General features: G+C 48.6%; 1 protein-coding gene and 1 long non-coding RNA gene across 2 annotated transcripts; one reads left to right on the top strand and one right to left on the bottom strand.

Moving 5' to 3' along the window:
* Positions 1-86: 86 nt before the first annotated feature.
* LOC123355267 (oligodendrocyte transcription factor 3-like) lies at positions 87-1,074 on the top strand. Its single transcript, XM_044997553.1, has one exon. The coding sequence runs from the start codon at positions 202-204 to the stop codon at positions 967-969; it is 768 nt and encodes a 255-aa protein (XP_044853488.1). The 5' UTR covers positions 87-201; the 3' UTR covers positions 970-1,074.
* Positions 1,075-2,162: 1,088 nt separating this feature from the next.
* LOC123355271 lies at positions 2,163-12,367 on the bottom strand. The gene is made up of 3 exons (XR_006575040.1): positions 11,857-12,367; positions 11,403-11,485; positions 2,163-4,728 (listed from the first exon to the last, which is right to left on the bottom strand). It is a non-coding gene; the product is annotated as an uncharacterized LOC123355271 (long non-coding RNA).
* Positions 12,368-16,761: the final 4,394 nt, after the last annotated feature.

Raw genomic sequence — 16,761 nt, forward strand, 5'->3', positions numbered from 1 at the left:
GTCATTGTTCCCTTTGTGACGGGGGCTGTATAAATCACCGGCCCTGCAGGGAGCCCACGACACTCGCCCAGCCGACGAGGGGGACGGGGAGGCAGGGAAGGGAAGTTTGTCTCCGACCCAGTGCACTCGCCCCCCAGCAGTGGGGAGTCCCACCCCGGGGCTGCCGGGGGGAAGCAGGTGGCGGGCACCTCTGGCTGCCCCATGGATTCCGATGTGGCCTCCACATCCAGCAGAGCCTCGTCCCCGGAGCTGGAGGAGGCGGGCAGCCCCCAGCTCCTGTTTGAAGCCTTCTGCCGCGAGCCAGCGGCTCCCCAGCCGGGGCCCGGGGAGCCCAGCCCCCGCGGCGGGGCCGGGGCGAAGCTGCGGGGCGGCAGGAAGGAGCAGTCGGACGAACAGCAGCAGGAGCAGCGGCTGAAGGTGAACAGCCGCGAGCGCCGGCGGATGCACGACCTGAACCAGGCGCTGGACGGCCTGCGGGACGTGATGCCCTGCGCGCAGGGCCCCGCGGTGCGCAAGCTCTCCAAGCTCGCCACCCTGCTGCTGGCCCGCAACTACATCCTCGCGCTGAGCAGCTCCCTGCAGGAGATGCGGCGGCTGCTGGGCGAGCTCCACCCGCTTCCCCGGGCCCGCCCCGTGCCCGCCTCTCCCTCCGCCTGCTCCGCCGCAGCCGCGCCTGGGTACCTGGGCTTCCGAGCGGCTCCGCCAGAGACCCACCGCGGGGCAGCGGGGCCCCTGGGCCCCTTTTACAGACACTACTCCGGCTCGCCCTGCCTCTGCGCCTTCTGCCGGGCCGGGCCGCAGGAGCTGCCAAGAACCGCAAGTGACTGGCCCTGGCCACACACGAGACCCAACGCAACGGCTTTCCTAGGGTCAGCGCCGCAGGACTGCTACTGCTCTGACCAGGAGAGGGGGACAGCGCTGTCCTGCCAGTTACAAACCGCGCCAGTCTCCTCCGGATCATGTACCTGACACTTATCCCCACAAGACTCTAGCACAGGGGTTCTCAAACTGGGGCTCCGGACCCCTCTGGGGGCCATGAGGTTATTACATGGTCCAGCTGTCAGCCTCCACCCCAAGTCCCGCTTTGCCTCCAGCATTTATAATGGTGTTAAATCTATAAAAAAGTGTTTTTAATGTCTAAAGGGGGGGTCGCACTCAGAGGCTTGCTGTGTGAAAGGGGGCACCGGTACAAAACTCTGAGAGCCCCTGCTCTAGGGGTACATGCTCTGTAGCCAAACCTCCTTGTTAGTTTTTCATCAGTTGTTTGATCCCAGCGTCTCCCTCCCGCTGCTTTGCAGGGAGCAGGAATCCTAAGACACTTCCCAAGGCTGGTGAGAGAAGAGTTTGATTCAGGTGCCATTCCGTTGTGACATGTAGCTTTGCCTTTCTTGAGTAACTGATGTGATGCATCATACCTGGAATTTCATTTTTACTGATAATAAACATAGGTCATCTTACTCAATGGATTTGACAAACCGGCCTCCTATTTCGAAAGTTTCATTTGGGCCGGGAGAACTTAGAGAAAATGTTTCATTGAGCGAGCGAAGTATGGGGGGGATAGGCTGGGATAGGAGAGAAAAAGAGCTGAATGGGTTGGAAGAAAGTGAAACCAATTAGCCCAAAGTTTCCCATAGAAAAGCCTTGGGAATGTATATTAGATTTAATTTAAACAGTCCTGAAGGTTCTCCTAAATGCTTTAACTCCATGATTGCTTATAATAGCTGTTAAAATAAACCTAAAGTCAAACGCAGGGCAAATGAATCGGACAGAAATCCAAGCACTTCCCGCTCCCACTTTAGCTAATCTTGAAGATTTACTACTTGTTGATGATGTTTTATTGTTTATATTTCATTGTAAATATGCCATGCAAAGAACAGATTCCCTGCCAAGAAGAGTTTCCATTCTAAGGTGCATTTTTTCAAGCACTCAGACAAAACTCAAATTATTTCAGTGTTAGGGAACATCACAAAAAACAGGGGAGCTACAGTGTGGTGTTTTTTTGGCTCAGAGTTACACTGAGAAATGTAGACTTTCTTGCACATTAAGGGATGTTTACACAGTCTTTCAAACTCTTCTTGTTTCCTGATGCTTATCCGTTAGGTCAAGTCCTTTGATGTGCTAGCACTGTACATGTGTCCCATGCATGCAGAGTTCTGTAATCCAGGGAGCAAGTCATTGCTGTGTCATAGGGCTACACACTTAGGGCTGGGTCTAAGGGTACGGGCCTGGGGCAGTAGGTATTTTGGAGCTCAGACTTAGTACCTGAACTCTTCTGGTGTCAGGACAGGTGGTCAGACGCCTCACTGACGGGGCCCATATAGTACCTAGATCAGGGGTTCTCAAACAGGGGGTCAGAACCCCTCAGGGAGTTGCAAGGTCATTATATGGGGGGTCGCGAGCTGTCAACCTCCATCCCAAACCCTGCTTGCCTCCAGCATTTATAATGGTGTTAAATCTATTTAAAAGGGTGTTTATTAGGGGGGGTCACACTCAGAGGCTTGCAATGTGAAAAGGGGGCACCAGTAAAAAAGTTTGAGACCCACTGACTTAGATAGACAGACTCCATGATGTGATGATTTATGCCTTCTGGCTACAGGCATTTAAATAGCAAATATTTGTTTAATTTTCAAAAACTTTAGTGGGCAGAATACTGATCTACTTGGACTTTTACAATACACCTGACATGTTCAGAAGAAGATTTCAGATGAGGATTGCAGCTAGCAACCATGTTAGAAACATATTAGGACCTAGTCAACAGATAAGACTTATACCAGTGTAGCCATAATGGTTAGGAGTGTGATTTTTTTTTAACAATAAAGCTATGCCAGGATAGTGTAGATGCCCTTATACCAGCATAAAAGTCCTTTTGGCAGTATAGCTTATGTCTCTTGGGCAACTGGTATAAACTATGCTGGCAGAAGCATATGCTGGTATAAATGGTATCTATACTATGTGGGTTTGCCAATACAGCTATACTGATATAGCTATACCAGCAAACTTTTCTAGGATTGCTAAGGCCTCCGAATCCACAGCCCAAACTCAGGGCACTGTAACAAAGAGAATTTTAGGAGTGGCATAAATCTGAAGCACTTTCCATTAAATACAGATACTCAGCTACAGGTCTGGAGAGATTTCCAGTTTCTGTGAGGCGCTGTAGAATTACGGCTCTCCTATCAATTAAAGGGGTCAATATAAGATGCCTCCTGAAAATGCATTTAACCTTCTTAGGAATTGGAGAGGAAAGGGTTAAATAATTAAAAAAAAACCTGTCAACTAAATACCTTACTTCACATAATAACTATTTTCTTTATAAAAATGGCTTTGCAGTTTAATTCCATGCTGCTGAAAAGGCCCTTGGAATGGCCTGACAGAGTATCTCATTGAGATCTGCTCAGCTTCACTTTGGGACCCTCTAATTATCTCCTGAAATGCTCACTAAACACCCTGATGATTCAGTTCTAACTACTATACGTGCATCATATAACCATCTGTTATATTTCTGTAGCACCTTTCATCCTGAAGACTCCCAAACCACTTTACAAAAATATATAGACTATACACACATTGCACCCACCTCTGAAATTCAGCCATCTCTGGGGTAGAACAAGCAAGGTGTTTAACACTGAACAGGAACTCTACATGACAGAATAAAGCAGGAAGTGCAGGAGATAACCATGTGAAGTTACAGGGGGATTCAGCGAAGCAGATAGTAATTGCTTGATCTGGAATTTGACCAGGGTACCAGGATTAAACACTCCTACTCTTGCAGAAATGGGATTATAGGATAGCAGTTTTACATCTCATCTATAAAGACAGTTCCTCCAGCAGGGCCCTTGATGCTGTTCTGGCCATTGGTTTAATACTTACTCAAAGGAATCAATGCTTCCTGTTGAATCACCAGCACCCAATCCTGCAAAACTAGATAGTCCTCAACCTTGCATTGCATGTGATATAAAAGTATCATAACATAAGATGGCCATAAGGCCTTTTCCCACTTACTGTTTCCCTTTCATATATCACCCAAGAGAGAGTGATTTTAAAATACTGCTGCATTCAATGCTAATGAACCAAATCACCACACTTTACACTAGTGTTTTGGGCCACTACTGTACAACACCGCAATACTGTTGTTGCAGGAGGGGTCTCCATGGAATACAGAGAAGGGAGAATACAGAGAAGGGAGAAGTGTGGTGAAATTAAGGCAGAATTTGAACACCGGGGGGGCATTTCTGATTTAACACATTTTTGAAAATGCGTAGGTGTCAGGGTAGGAGTGGGCTAGGAGGAATTATACTGGTGTTCAAATCACTTCTGGCAAATATATACAGTACTGCGTAAATCTTTATTTTCTTGTTGTTTTATAACCATTTCCAATGCCCTTAGAGTCCATGATAGTTCTCCCACTCAAATGCTAATAGCCAAGGGGGTGTCTTAACATATCCTTTAGAACAGGGAGCCCTCGGTTTGATGGGTTTTCTCTGACTTTCATCATGATGTCCAGCTATTCTCCGCTTGACTCTGGCTTCCCTACCCCACCATTATCTCTGGTGCTTAGTTTGTCTGATCCATGAGGATATGAGTGTCTTCCTTAGAAGTCCAAACAGATGTCACACACTGCATCTGAGTAGGAGTAATGTGGGATGATCTTTCATTCTGCAATGGAAGGAGTGCCAATAGAGGTGAAATGGTATTTTTCTTCATGGCCCATTCAATTCTTGTCCCTGGAATCTAGTAGAAAAAAAGTACAATAGCTGGAAGTTGAAGTTAGATAAATTCAGATTGGAAATAAGGCATACATTTTTAACAGTGAGGGTAATTAACCATTGGAACAATTTACCAAGGGTCGTGATAGATTCTCCATCACTGGCAATTTTTAAATCAAGACTGGATGTTTTTCTAAAAGACCTGCTCTAGGAATTATTTTGGGACTGTTCTATGCTTCTGTTATCCATGTCAGACTAGATGATCAGAATGGTCCCTTCTGGCCTTGGAATCTCTGAATCAATCTCTGTGGCGGTCGTGAGCACATGTCCACTGAGACCTGATTCATTCTGGCACAGATCCACCAAACAGCCAGTAATAAGGTAATAATTGGAGATATACCAATCTCCTAGAACTGGAAGGGACCTTGAAAGGTCAGCTAGTCCTGCCTTCACTAGCAGGACCAATTTTTTCCCCAGATCCCTAAGTGGCCTCCTCAAGGACTGAACTCACAACCCTGGGTTTAGCAGGCCAATGCTCAAACCACTGAGCTATCCCTCCCCCTCCAACTAATTACTAATAACTAGTTACTAGTAACCATTGGCATATACCATCTTCAGACCAGCATCCTAGAAGAGGAGACTCCCTAGCCAATTATCTATTTCCTGAGTCCGTCAGCCACCCAAACCCAGAATTGGATTATTGCTTGTTTAAGTGCCAACATATTCAGTGCTATATAGGACAGAAGAATAAAAACAGTCCCAGCCCCAGAAAGTCTCTGGGGTTTCTTCTACCTTGGCCAAGATATAGAAGTTATAACGAAAAAGCATGTCTTTTAATTACTATTAATTTTATCTTGACTTCAGATTCTTCAGGTCACTGCCATATCCCTGAGCTCAAATTTGCCTGGAAAAAAAAATCTAGTTAGTGCAGGAATAGCTGGTTTTGAGAACTGACCAAACTTCATACCTTGATTACAGAGACTTCTGCTTCAAATCAATGGTTGGGGGTGGGAAGGAAAGAGAAAAACCTGCTAATGATGGACTGGGGACAATGGTTATTTGCAGGGCTCATGTATCACACAAGCAACAACCATTTCCAAAAAGGCTTCATTTTTATTAACGAGCCCTAGGCCAGCCGAGGGACTGATGTCTCCAGAACAAAAGCTGTTAAAAAGCAAATTTATGGACTGGTTTTGATCGTGTGCACATGGACGCCTGCCTCCTTTTGTAAACCCCGGCTCTTTAATAAATCACGCGAGTGAGCCTGAAAAACAAAAGCCAAGGGTGGCAGCTGGGAGGGATGGCCTAAAGGCCCCTTTGCGGGCTCAGCAATTCAGATGTCACCTGGTTCCTTTGCATCTCCTAGTCACCTCTCCAGAATCATCCCATGAGAGAAGAAAAACAAGGAGACATGATGCCCAAGCGTAGGAAGGTTCCGGGATAAACACGCTGAGTTAGTTTTTACAGTAAAATGAACACTCAGTTCTCACCAGCTTTAGGATCTGGGTGGAGGGAGACTGTAGCAAGAATGACTTAACTTGCATGATAAAGAGCAGGACCCCTGGGAATCTGCCAGTATCTAATAGCATCACATAGTCTTTGAAACACAAACATTGTGCAATCCAGCATTCAACATTTCCCCAAATGTCCAGTGAACTAGTCCCCATCCCCCCTAAATTCACCCAGATGGGCAGAGGATGAAATCGCTAGTTAATCAGCAGTGTAAAAATTAAGCACAATTCCTGACATGCAGGCACATGGCAGCCTCTTGTTGGGATAATGAGAGTCACTGACCCATGTGAAGCTGTCACTCAGCTAGTAATCTGAAGCAGATGGCATGAATTCATTGGCCATTTAATAGCCAAGCATGTCTCCTGTTCTGCATGAGGCATTCCCTCTGGAGCGGGGGGTGTGCATGCGTCAATATAGACAGAGAGGGAGCACAAATGTGAACATGTTCTCCTCTGTTACCAGCACAGGACAGCCTTGCTCCTTACGCATCATCCCACCACCTGAACTCAGCTGGGACATATCACTAGCAGTCCCCAGGTCTGAATTCCTTTTCGGGGGCTGGAAGAAGGGCTTTATCAGTGGAGTGAGGGTGGCCTTGGCTCTGGAATCCAATTCCTCCATTGGTTTGACAGAGCCAATTTGTTGACCTGCAGGGTATCTTGCAAGACTTACCTGTTTGCTCAGGCTTGCCCTGGCTCTGTTGAGTTCCTTTGCCAGTTCGGGGGAGGAAGGAATCCTTTCCTAAACTGACCTGTCTTAGTTTTGTTCTGTTATTTGTGGTGTTGTGAGACAGTTGTAAATGCAGCCAGCAATTGTGACGGACACATAGAACTAGGTTAGTAACCATTCCAATGTGCGTGTATGTGTGTAAACTGGTGCCTATGAAGGAGCAGCTGGGGATGAACGTATACTGTATGTAGGGACATTTTGTAGTTTGGGCTGTAGATTCCCTGGCCCTCTTTGCTGCTTTTCTGGTGCCAGAACAGTGTGTGAAAAAGAGAACCCAATGGAGATGAGCTATTTGAAGTATGCTTCTCTCTTTTTGAGAAAACCTGGGATGCTGCTTCGCAGCATTTGAGGAGAGGGTAAGATACATCCTGTCTTCATATTTTGCAGAGGAGTTTTTCCCCCCCAGCACAATATGACCATAATTCTTCCACTTTATGGTGCCTCAGACTGTTCCATCTTGGGGCACAAAGTTAAAAGACTTGGTCCCAACCCTTAAGAACATAAGTGAAAAAAAAATCACTTATGTTCTTAACCCTTGCAGGCTACTGCAGCTGAACTCTATGTATGTATGTGAGAATGCATTGGACAGTTGTGCCCAAGTGATGAGAACACAGCAATGGGGGTTTCTGGACACAGGGACCACAGAGCCATTTCCACTGGGCACAGTACTGAAGCAACCAGAGAATAGCCAGTAGGTCACAGCAAAATTGGTCCAATCACCATTGCAATAGAAATGATTATGAAGCATCATCCGTCACCCTTTTCTCTCTCTCATTCCTAGCCCAAGAACCCAGTGTCCATAAGTACAGGATGCAAAAATTCACTTGTAAGCTGAAACCAAAAGCCAGATCCTGAGACCACAAACACCTCAACTCCTGTGCTTAGCACTTCAGGATCAGACATCAGGCCCTTCACGAGGATGCACTGAATAGGAGTATTTAGCGAATCAAACATTTTGTGGGTGCTGGGAGGTTTGTCTTCATCAAAGCCTCACTGTCGGGGGTGGTTTTTCTATGACTTTCTTTTCACTCAAGGTTGTGCTTCTGAGCTAATTATTAGGACCACAGCTGTGCTCTTGCTGACACAGAAGCACTGCCATTGAAGTCATTCCCCTGAGGGAAGATGGAACATGAGGTTTGCCTGCAGCAAAGAGAGAGAGTAGAAAGCTGTACAGTGGAAACAGCACAAACATCACCACCAACATCCTAACGACCTCTGGCAAGCTAGTTCCTGTGGGGAAGCGCATGCTGCTGGATTCCTTGTTGATTTTGGCAGCTTGCTGCTGTAAGGAAGCGCCCGTAGCTGGGATCATAACTCTCACTGCTCAGAGGAAGCGCACTCAGCTGAGGCCCTAGATGCCTGGCAGAGAGGATGCTGCTGAAAGAAATCTCACACTGCCAGAGTCCTAGATGATGCTGTAAAGATCAGCTTCACTCTACCAGTAATTATGGCCTATATAAAGTTGTATTACTGTTAAGCAAACTAGAGAGATAAGGTGGGTGAAGTAATATCTTTTATTGGGCCAATTTCTGTTGGTGAGGGAGAGAAGCTAACCAGCTTACACAGAGCTCTTCAGAAGCAGACTGTAGGAATACCTGAGCCCTTTCTCTTTACACCCAGATGTAGGGGAGACAGGTTGACACTGCCAGGTGGGACAATTAAGAGGCAAAAGCACGGTCCTTGTGTTAGAAGAAACAGGAGTCAGCCCCGAGAGGGGGAGATACTGATTGGGGCTGTTTTCCCAAGAGCCGGGATTACCCAAGGGAACGGCTTGAGAAACCACAGCCCGGACACGGCAGAGCGTTACCCCACCTCTGCGGGGACCCTGGGGGTGTCTGCGATGGGAACAAACCAGGCAACACCCCCAAAGCAGATCCGCGCGGGGTCCCGCAGCAGGGGGGCTGCACCAGGGGCTCCCCGCCACAGGGCTCGGCGCTGCGCTGTCCGGGGGCCCGGGCCAGGCAGCCCCAGCGGGGGTGGGGAGGGAGGACCCCGGGGCAGCGCCCAGTGTGGGGCTGGGCGCTCAGGGCTGGCAGGGGGGCGAAGAGAGATGCCCCCTGCCCCCCGCTGCAGCACCGGGCGGCCCCGGCCACAGGTGGGTGCTGGGGACCAGAGGCCCCACCTCCCTGGGCCGGTGTGACGACACATTGCGAAACCCTCCCGTTTTGCAACCAGTTGCAGTTTCTGCCGCACAACGTAACCATCTGGGCTCCTGCTCAGGACCAGCTGCCGCCTGGTCCATGGGGTTGCGAATCAGGGTATCCTGTCTTCCATCAGTGGCCAGTGCCAAATGCTTCAGAGGGAATGAAGAGAACAGGGCAATTAACACATGATTCATCCCCTGTTGTCCAGCCCCAGCTTCTGGCAGTTGGAACACCCAGAGCATGGAGTTGCATCCCTGATCTTGGCTAATAGCTGTTGAGGGACCTGTGCTCTGTGAACTTATCTAATTCTTCTTCGAGCCCAGTTATCCTTTTGGCTTTTACAACATCCCCTTGCAACAAGTTCCACAGGTTGACTGTGCATTGTATGAAGTAGTACTTCCTTTTGTTTATTTTAGACCTTCTCCCTATTAGCTTAATTGGGTGATTCCTGGCTCTTGTGTTATGTGAAGAGGTAAATAACATTTCCTTATTTACTTTCTTCATACCATTCCTGATTTTATGATAACATTCATGATAATGAGCAGACATAATACACTGATTGTCTGAGCTTCTGAAGTTGTCATGGATTATGGATTGTATATGTTGAAGAAAGAGATGATTGGGTTAAAAAGATTGCAGGAACAGAATGTTCATCTTGAAAATCAAATGTATGTTGCTCATTCTTGGGCAGGCTGGGATCTGCAAATGATTAAGTCCTTTGCTGAACTGGGGTTTAGCAATAATACCAACTCCCCTTTGCAATGTGGTTGGAGTAAATGATGTTCTTTCCACTGCCTCAAATCCAGTTAAAAGCTAGCAAAAGGCTAGTAAATCATAAACTTTGCTCAAGCACAGGGTTCATTGGTGAAGGTCTGTTCTAATTTCTTTGGTTTAATGTCTATGTCTTTTTCTAGGTGCTGAAACCATCCTTTCCCGGGTTGCTGAATTTCTTTCAATTTCTGTATTAAAATCTTCCGTCTCAGTATATCTATTTCACTCACTAACAGTAAAACCCAGCAGGTGGCAACCGTTCCTAACACTCGCTGCTGAAAGAACCATATACAACATTTCACTCACTGTATCCGCACAATTAAATACATCAGAACAATTCACCTTGCCCCCCACACTGTGTTTTTTCTCCTGTTTCCCACTGTGTAGTGTAGTGTGTGCACATGAGAATCTTAGATTTTGCTAAGAGACCTTCCCATATGAATAATAATTGTTAGGTTCATGGCATTCAAAGAAATAGCTTTCCACGCCAAGGGCCAGACCCTACGGAGTAATAGAGCACTGAAGTAAATATAGGGTCACCAGTTTAACCAGCTGAGGATCTTGTCTCCTTGTGAGCCAGAATTGTTTAGCTGCACTACATGATTGTGTTAAGTTCACACATAGCCATAAAGGTGCTCCTAAACACATCAGTTAATATAATACATTGCCTTGAGCAAGCAGAATGAGGCTAGAAATCTTATACTCATCACACCACCAAGCCAGTGTAGTAGGAATGATAGAGATCACTGAACTGTAATTAAAAAAAAACAAGACAAAAATATTCCATTTAATTCCAACAACTGCAAGGAAAAAAGGGGTATTTTAAAGCAGGGACATGTATATCCTGCTTTGGAGCAGTTCAATCAGCCTCCTTGCAAAATTGTCATGCAAATTTACCAGCCCGCTGACAAAATCAGCTTGTTCATTGAGGACTTATACCAAAGGCCACTGAAGTGAAAGGAGGTAGTATTTCTATGAGCTTTGGATCAGGCCCCTTATGATTAGGATGACTGATGCAAATGTAATCCGCGGCCATCGCCGGGGGGCCGGCCCCCCGCTGGCATAAAAGAGCCCACATTCCTTCTGACTTTAAAGAGGCTACTGACAAACATTTAGCAGCAGATTTTCAGGAGGCTAGAATGGTGGGAGCTGGCAGGTGTGGAGCACTTTTGAAAGTCTGGCCACTTCACTAAAGCACCCAAATGGTAACTGAGCTCTTGAAAATGTGCCAACAAGGGATCACTGCTGCTACAGCGCACACTTCTAGTGTCTTATTAGTTAAAAAGTTTCCCACTGAAGTCAGGGGGGCGACTTGTGGAATGAAAGTACTGCTCAGTGAAAGTAAAAGAGAGAGCAAGCCTGCCCTTAATGCACAGACTGGGCCTTTTCTATTTTGGAGTTTATTTATTGTTCCAAGGCAGCACAATCTAAAATAAGAACAAACAAACAAACAAAATAAATAAAAAACACACAATCAAATTTGGGCTAGGCCAGGAGCTAAGTAAATTCAAATCTTAGCAGCACAAATATTTATATGACTTACCAGCAGTACTTATCCCATCCAAAAAAGAAGTTCCAGGTAGGCAATCTTGGATTTCATTTTGTATGACATTTCTTCCAAAGGACCTATGGAATAAGGAAATAAAAATTTCAAAAGCAAGTGCAACCTGGAGTGAGGCTCCTCCTTAACTTTGTATCCAATGTGGACAAAGTAAATCACTTCCTGTTAATTTGCTGCTGAAAGAATCCCTTCTGCAGATAGGGGGCTAGCAGCACATGTAATCACACAATATAAAAGTGGCCAAGAACAGTAAGTCATTTACTGTTCGCCAAAGGTGCTATCATCAGCTGGTTGTACACCTGGGCTGGGATACAGTGTTTGCCAGGAGGTGTAGGAAAAGAGAGAGTGGACAAGGAAAACTACAAAAGTGTAGTTGTTTTAGACATGCTGCAGTTAAAGGAATGTAAGAAAAAGCATTGTAACAGGCTTTACTCACCACTATGCACTTCCTCATGGCCAGGCAGAGCATCACAGTGTCCTTGTCAACAGTCACTCTGGGGCTGGGGTGGTTTCTTGCAGATAACTCACCCCTCCAGCCAAGGCACAGTCTTTAGCCTGTTCCTTCCAGGGTCAGCGATCCACACTCAAATTCAAAACTATTTTAACAGAAATAAAAAGCTTCCAGCCTCTCCACAGCTCCTTCTTCAGCGAGGTCACATTCAGACTGCAGCCCCCTTTCTGGGCTCAGCTACCTTTGTACACCGCTTCCTTGGGGCTGGTAGGGGAATCCAGTCCCAACCTCACTTTCAGGTTACAGCCCAGGGCTCTGTACTGCACAGCTCAATCAAATCCTCTACCCATGTTACAATTTTCCCTGGGCCATTTCCTTCCTCACCTCTTTCCTTCCCTTCTAGGTCTCCCAATCTGTTCCCTGGGTGCTCACTCAACACCCTGCAGGCACCTTTTGACTCCCTGCATTCTGTTTCCTCCAGCCCTTCCTCAGCTGGGCCCACTCAGTAGTTAAACTGAAATCACCTAATTTCTCTCAGGTGGGGCCCATTCTGTAATCAGGGCTGGCTTCCTCTGGGGCTCTCTATTATTATCACAGAGCTCTGGATGAGCTCTGAGAGATGATCTCCCTCTTTCTCTCCATTTCTATCTCTCTCTCTCTCTATATATATATAGGGCAAGAAGAGCTCTATATATACAGAGAGAGAGATGAATTTTATTATCAGGCTTTGGCTCTAACCCTCTTACACCAATCACTGTAACTGGCTTCTACTCTGGGTTATCTGTTTTCTTTTAATGATATTGGGCCAGCCAATGGTGCCATGCTGCATTCCATGAGCTGAGGATCTGGCCTATTGTTCTCATGTTGGGCCAGATTCTGCCACCCTTATGTTGACTATACAATACCCCACAAGCAAGTCCCATTGAAATCAGTGTTAGAAGAGAGAGGTATTACTCAGTGTGAGACAACAACTAGAGCACCTCTGTCTTGTCTATTTATGTCCTTCTGCTTGAATGTCAGTCTGTGTTGTGATCCTGTGTGTCATATCAGTGCACTTACATGTTCTCATACATTATACAAAGAAGTATCTGACAGATGTTCAAGGAGCAGATTTATACCACACAGATTTAGGCATGCGGAGAATTGATGCATTCTGACTTGCATATTTAGGGTTTTTTTTGAAAGTCATAAAATGTCAACATAGAAGACAGTTTCGCATTGTATTATTTTGCAAATGTCAGTTGCATACATGCTGCATTTATCTGTGCATTTGATCATCACCAGCGTGAATACACAGTTAAGTAATTGAAAACAATCACCCCACTAGATATGAAATTGTTCTTTTGTGAAAGGAGTTATGTTGAAGGGTTGCCATGTTGTCAGAAGGTCAGAAGAAAATAGGGCAAGAAGAGCTTGTCTTTTACCCAAAAAGGTCCCCAAGGTGGGAAAGCCCCTCAAGGGAAATTAGGATTAAGAGGGTTTAGTTGATGGCCCTTACTGGTTATCTAGCACAGTTTTGGTCTAACATGGAGATGAAGCTGCCCATGAAAGGAAAAGTACAGGCAAGCTTGACACAGACCAAAAGAGGATAAGAAAGAGAAATGATGTGGGAAATATGCCATGAATTTTGTTGTGGTGCCATAATTGTTAGATGAACAGTAGGAGTAGGGGAAATATAGAAGATAATTATTTAGACCTAGTTGGAAGATCTGTTATTTTCTAAAAGGTATTTATGGACTGGACAGCCCAACAGTTTTTGACATTTTATAAAGCCTCTAGCTTTGTGAAACAGTTTTCATGATGGTGGCAGGACAATAAACATAACAGTGTCTAGTAGAATGGAGAAAACATCCTCCCCAAAACAAAAATGGGTGCCTTGAATAAATACACAGGGATGAACATGAAGAAAAAAGACACTAAAAATTATGAAAAGAAACCACCACAGAAAAATATGTATCTCGCTTTCTGTGTTTTTTGACAGGTGGGATATGAATTTGCTCCATGTTTAAGAATAGAAAACAGATCCAAAAATCAGTAGGTGTGCTTCTTCCAGGTCCAGTTCTTAGGTAGCCAAAATCTCATGAGCGAGTCTAAAAATGGGATTTTTTTTTATGATCAGAGTTGGCGCCGGCACTGGAGTTGCTGACTTTCTTGGTTTCCAACAGACTTGGCAACAGTCTATTGGAATGATCTACATCTGCTTTTTCTATCCTACGCTTTTCCCAGGTTAATCATTACTGATGGGGAGTTTACATAAAGCCCCTGAAGATAGTATGTAAAAGGGAAGCGTTAAAATGGCCTGCTTGAAGAGAGGTTACCGGTACATCAAATTGCTTCTACCCTTTGGCTGGGCCATTATTTTTCTTGCCCATTCTGTCAAAGTAAAGTGTCTACACTTTCTATGCTAACTCAGGGGTGGGCAAACTATGGCCTGTGGGACTGTCTTGCCTGGCCCCCGAGCTCCTGGCCTGGGAGGCTAGCCCCAGCCCCTTCCCCACAGCCTCAACTCACTCGCTCTGCCGCCAGCGCAAAGCTCTGGGCATCTGGGCTGCGAGCTTCTGGGGCAGCGCAGCTGCAGAGCCCGGCCTGACCCAGTCTCTGTGCTGCGTGGTGGTGGCGGCAGCGGCGGCAGCATGGCCCCGTTCCAGCTGGGTGGCATGGCTGCAGTGCCACCAGAGAGTCTCGGGGCCATGGGCACTTCCTCACTGGGGTCAGGGACGGCTGCACATTCGCCTCGCGTTGTTTTCCCACCGTGGCACATTGTCGAAATGCAGCAGCCGCTGGGCAGGCGGATTCCTCAGGAGCCAGTGGGGCTGCCAAAGCAAACACAGGCCGGCTGGCAGACCGGCCTGGCCCAGCCCGGTGTCCAGTTACCACCAAAATAACCAGGAGGAGAATAACACTCCTGTTCCGATTGCTGGGGGCTGATGCAATTGTGTGGGTGGGTGTGCACATCTGTGCCGGTGTGGCTGAGGGGTGTGTCTCTCTGTGTGTGAGTCTACGTGTGTGTCACTGATGTGCCGGTGTTTGCAGGGTTCACACCGCAACAGGGCTAGGGAGACCAGGGGACTCAGCTGGCATCTCTCCCTGGGGAGCTGTCCTGTGCGCTGCCTCCTGCCCAGGGAGAGCGGGGAGCACAGGGCCAGGGTGCATCTGGGCTTCCCCGTGTCCATTGCAGCCAGACATTGACTGAGGAGGGGAATCCTCTGCTCGCTAGCCAGGGCAGCTCCCTGGGGACTCCTGGACTCCTCACCTCACAGCACTGCAGGCTCCATCTGCAAATGGCCCGGGACAGTCTCAGGCAGGGCCTGGGGGCCCCTCCTGTGAGACCGACAACGTGCAGGATTTGGGGGTGATTGTATGATCAGGGGCAGGGAGCGGTGGGACAGGGCCCCACAGAGACCAGCATCTCGCCCAGCCGGTCACCACGCCTCGCTGCAAAGCCAATGGAGCCGTCGGAGACAACGGGCCCAATTAATCCCACCGATGAGCCAGTACAGCTACGCCTGCTTCTTGAAACCTCTGGGCTGCACGGACCAGGCTCCAGAGGCATCAGCAGAGCTGGAGGGAGGGAGCCCAGACCTGGGAGATCAGGGGGCTGTGGGTCAGGATTGAGGGGCATCGGCAGGGATGTGGTGGGGGTCCCAGAACAGCACCGTGTTGCAGGCAAGGCAGAGCCGGGGTTGAGAGAGCATGGACAGGGTCTGGGGTTGCCACAAATATTAACATTGAGCCTCCCTCCTCGTGCAGCCCCTGTTGTGGCGGCTGCACACAGCTCTTCCTGGGGCACCGTGACCCAGCACGGTAAGAAATGCCTGGGGAGCATCCACTCTGCACCCGGCTGGGGGCTCTGCCCTGCTCCTTCCACTCCACTCGCTGGCCTGTACGGACCTCTGGTGGCCTCGACCGCTCAGACACAAGAGTCTGCACTAACTTTTCCTTGCCTTCGGGTGTAGGAGAGTAGGTCTCTAGTGGGTCTGGGTAGGTGCTGGGCACTGGGGGTTGGGGAGATCTGTGTGTTGGGGGGCTGTCAGTGGGGGAGATCTGTGTGTGTGTGTCGGGGGCACTGGGAGGTGTGGGGGGGTCTGTGTGGGGCGCTGTGCAGTTGTGGTGGGGGGGCACTGGACAGTGAGGGGATCTGTAGGGGGGCTCTGGGTGGGAAGGTGCGGGGCACTGTGCAGTTGTGGGAGGGCTGTGGGGGGGTCTTCAGCTGGGGGGCACTGGGCAGTGAGAGGATCTGTGGGGGGGTTCTGAGTGGGTGGGGGAGTGATCTGGGAGGGCACTGGACAGAGGGTTTGTGGGGGTCTCTGGATGGTGCGGCACTGGGCGAAGGGAGCCAGAGGGGTGCTGGGCAGGGGGTTTGTGGGGGTCTCTGGGTGGTGTGGCGCTGGGCATAGGGAGTCGGAGGGGTGCTGGGCAGGGGGTTTGTGGGGGTCTCTGGGTGGTGTGGCGCTGGGTGTAGGGAGTCGGAGGGGTGCTGGGCAGGGGGTTTGTGGAGGTCTCTGGGTGGTGTGGCACTGGGCATAGGGAGTCGGAGGGGTGCTGGGCAGGGGTGTTTGTGGGGGTCTCTGGATGGTGCGGCACTGGGCATAGGGAGTCGGAGGAGTGCTGGGCAGGGGGTTTGTGGGGGTCTCTGGATGGTGCGGCACTGGGCGAAGGGAGTCAGAGGGGTGCTGGGCAGGGGGTTTGTGGGGGTCTCTGGGTGGTGTGGCGCTGGGCATAGGGAGTCGGAGGGGTGCTGGGCAGGGGGTTTGTGGGGGTCTCTGGGTGGTGCGGCACTGGGCGTAGGGAGTCGGAGGGGTGCTGGGCAGGGGGTTTGTGGGGATCTCTGGGTGGGGTGGCACTGGGCATAGGGAGTCGGAGGGGTGCTGGGTAGGGGGTTTGTGGGGG

This window comes from Mauremys mutica, chromosome 23, assembly GCF_020497125.1.
Source record: "Mauremys mutica isolate MM-2020 ecotype Southern chromosome 23, ASM2049712v1, whole genome shotgun sequence".
NCBI lineage: Eukaryota > Metazoa > Chordata > Testudines > Geoemydidae > Mauremys > Mauremys mutica.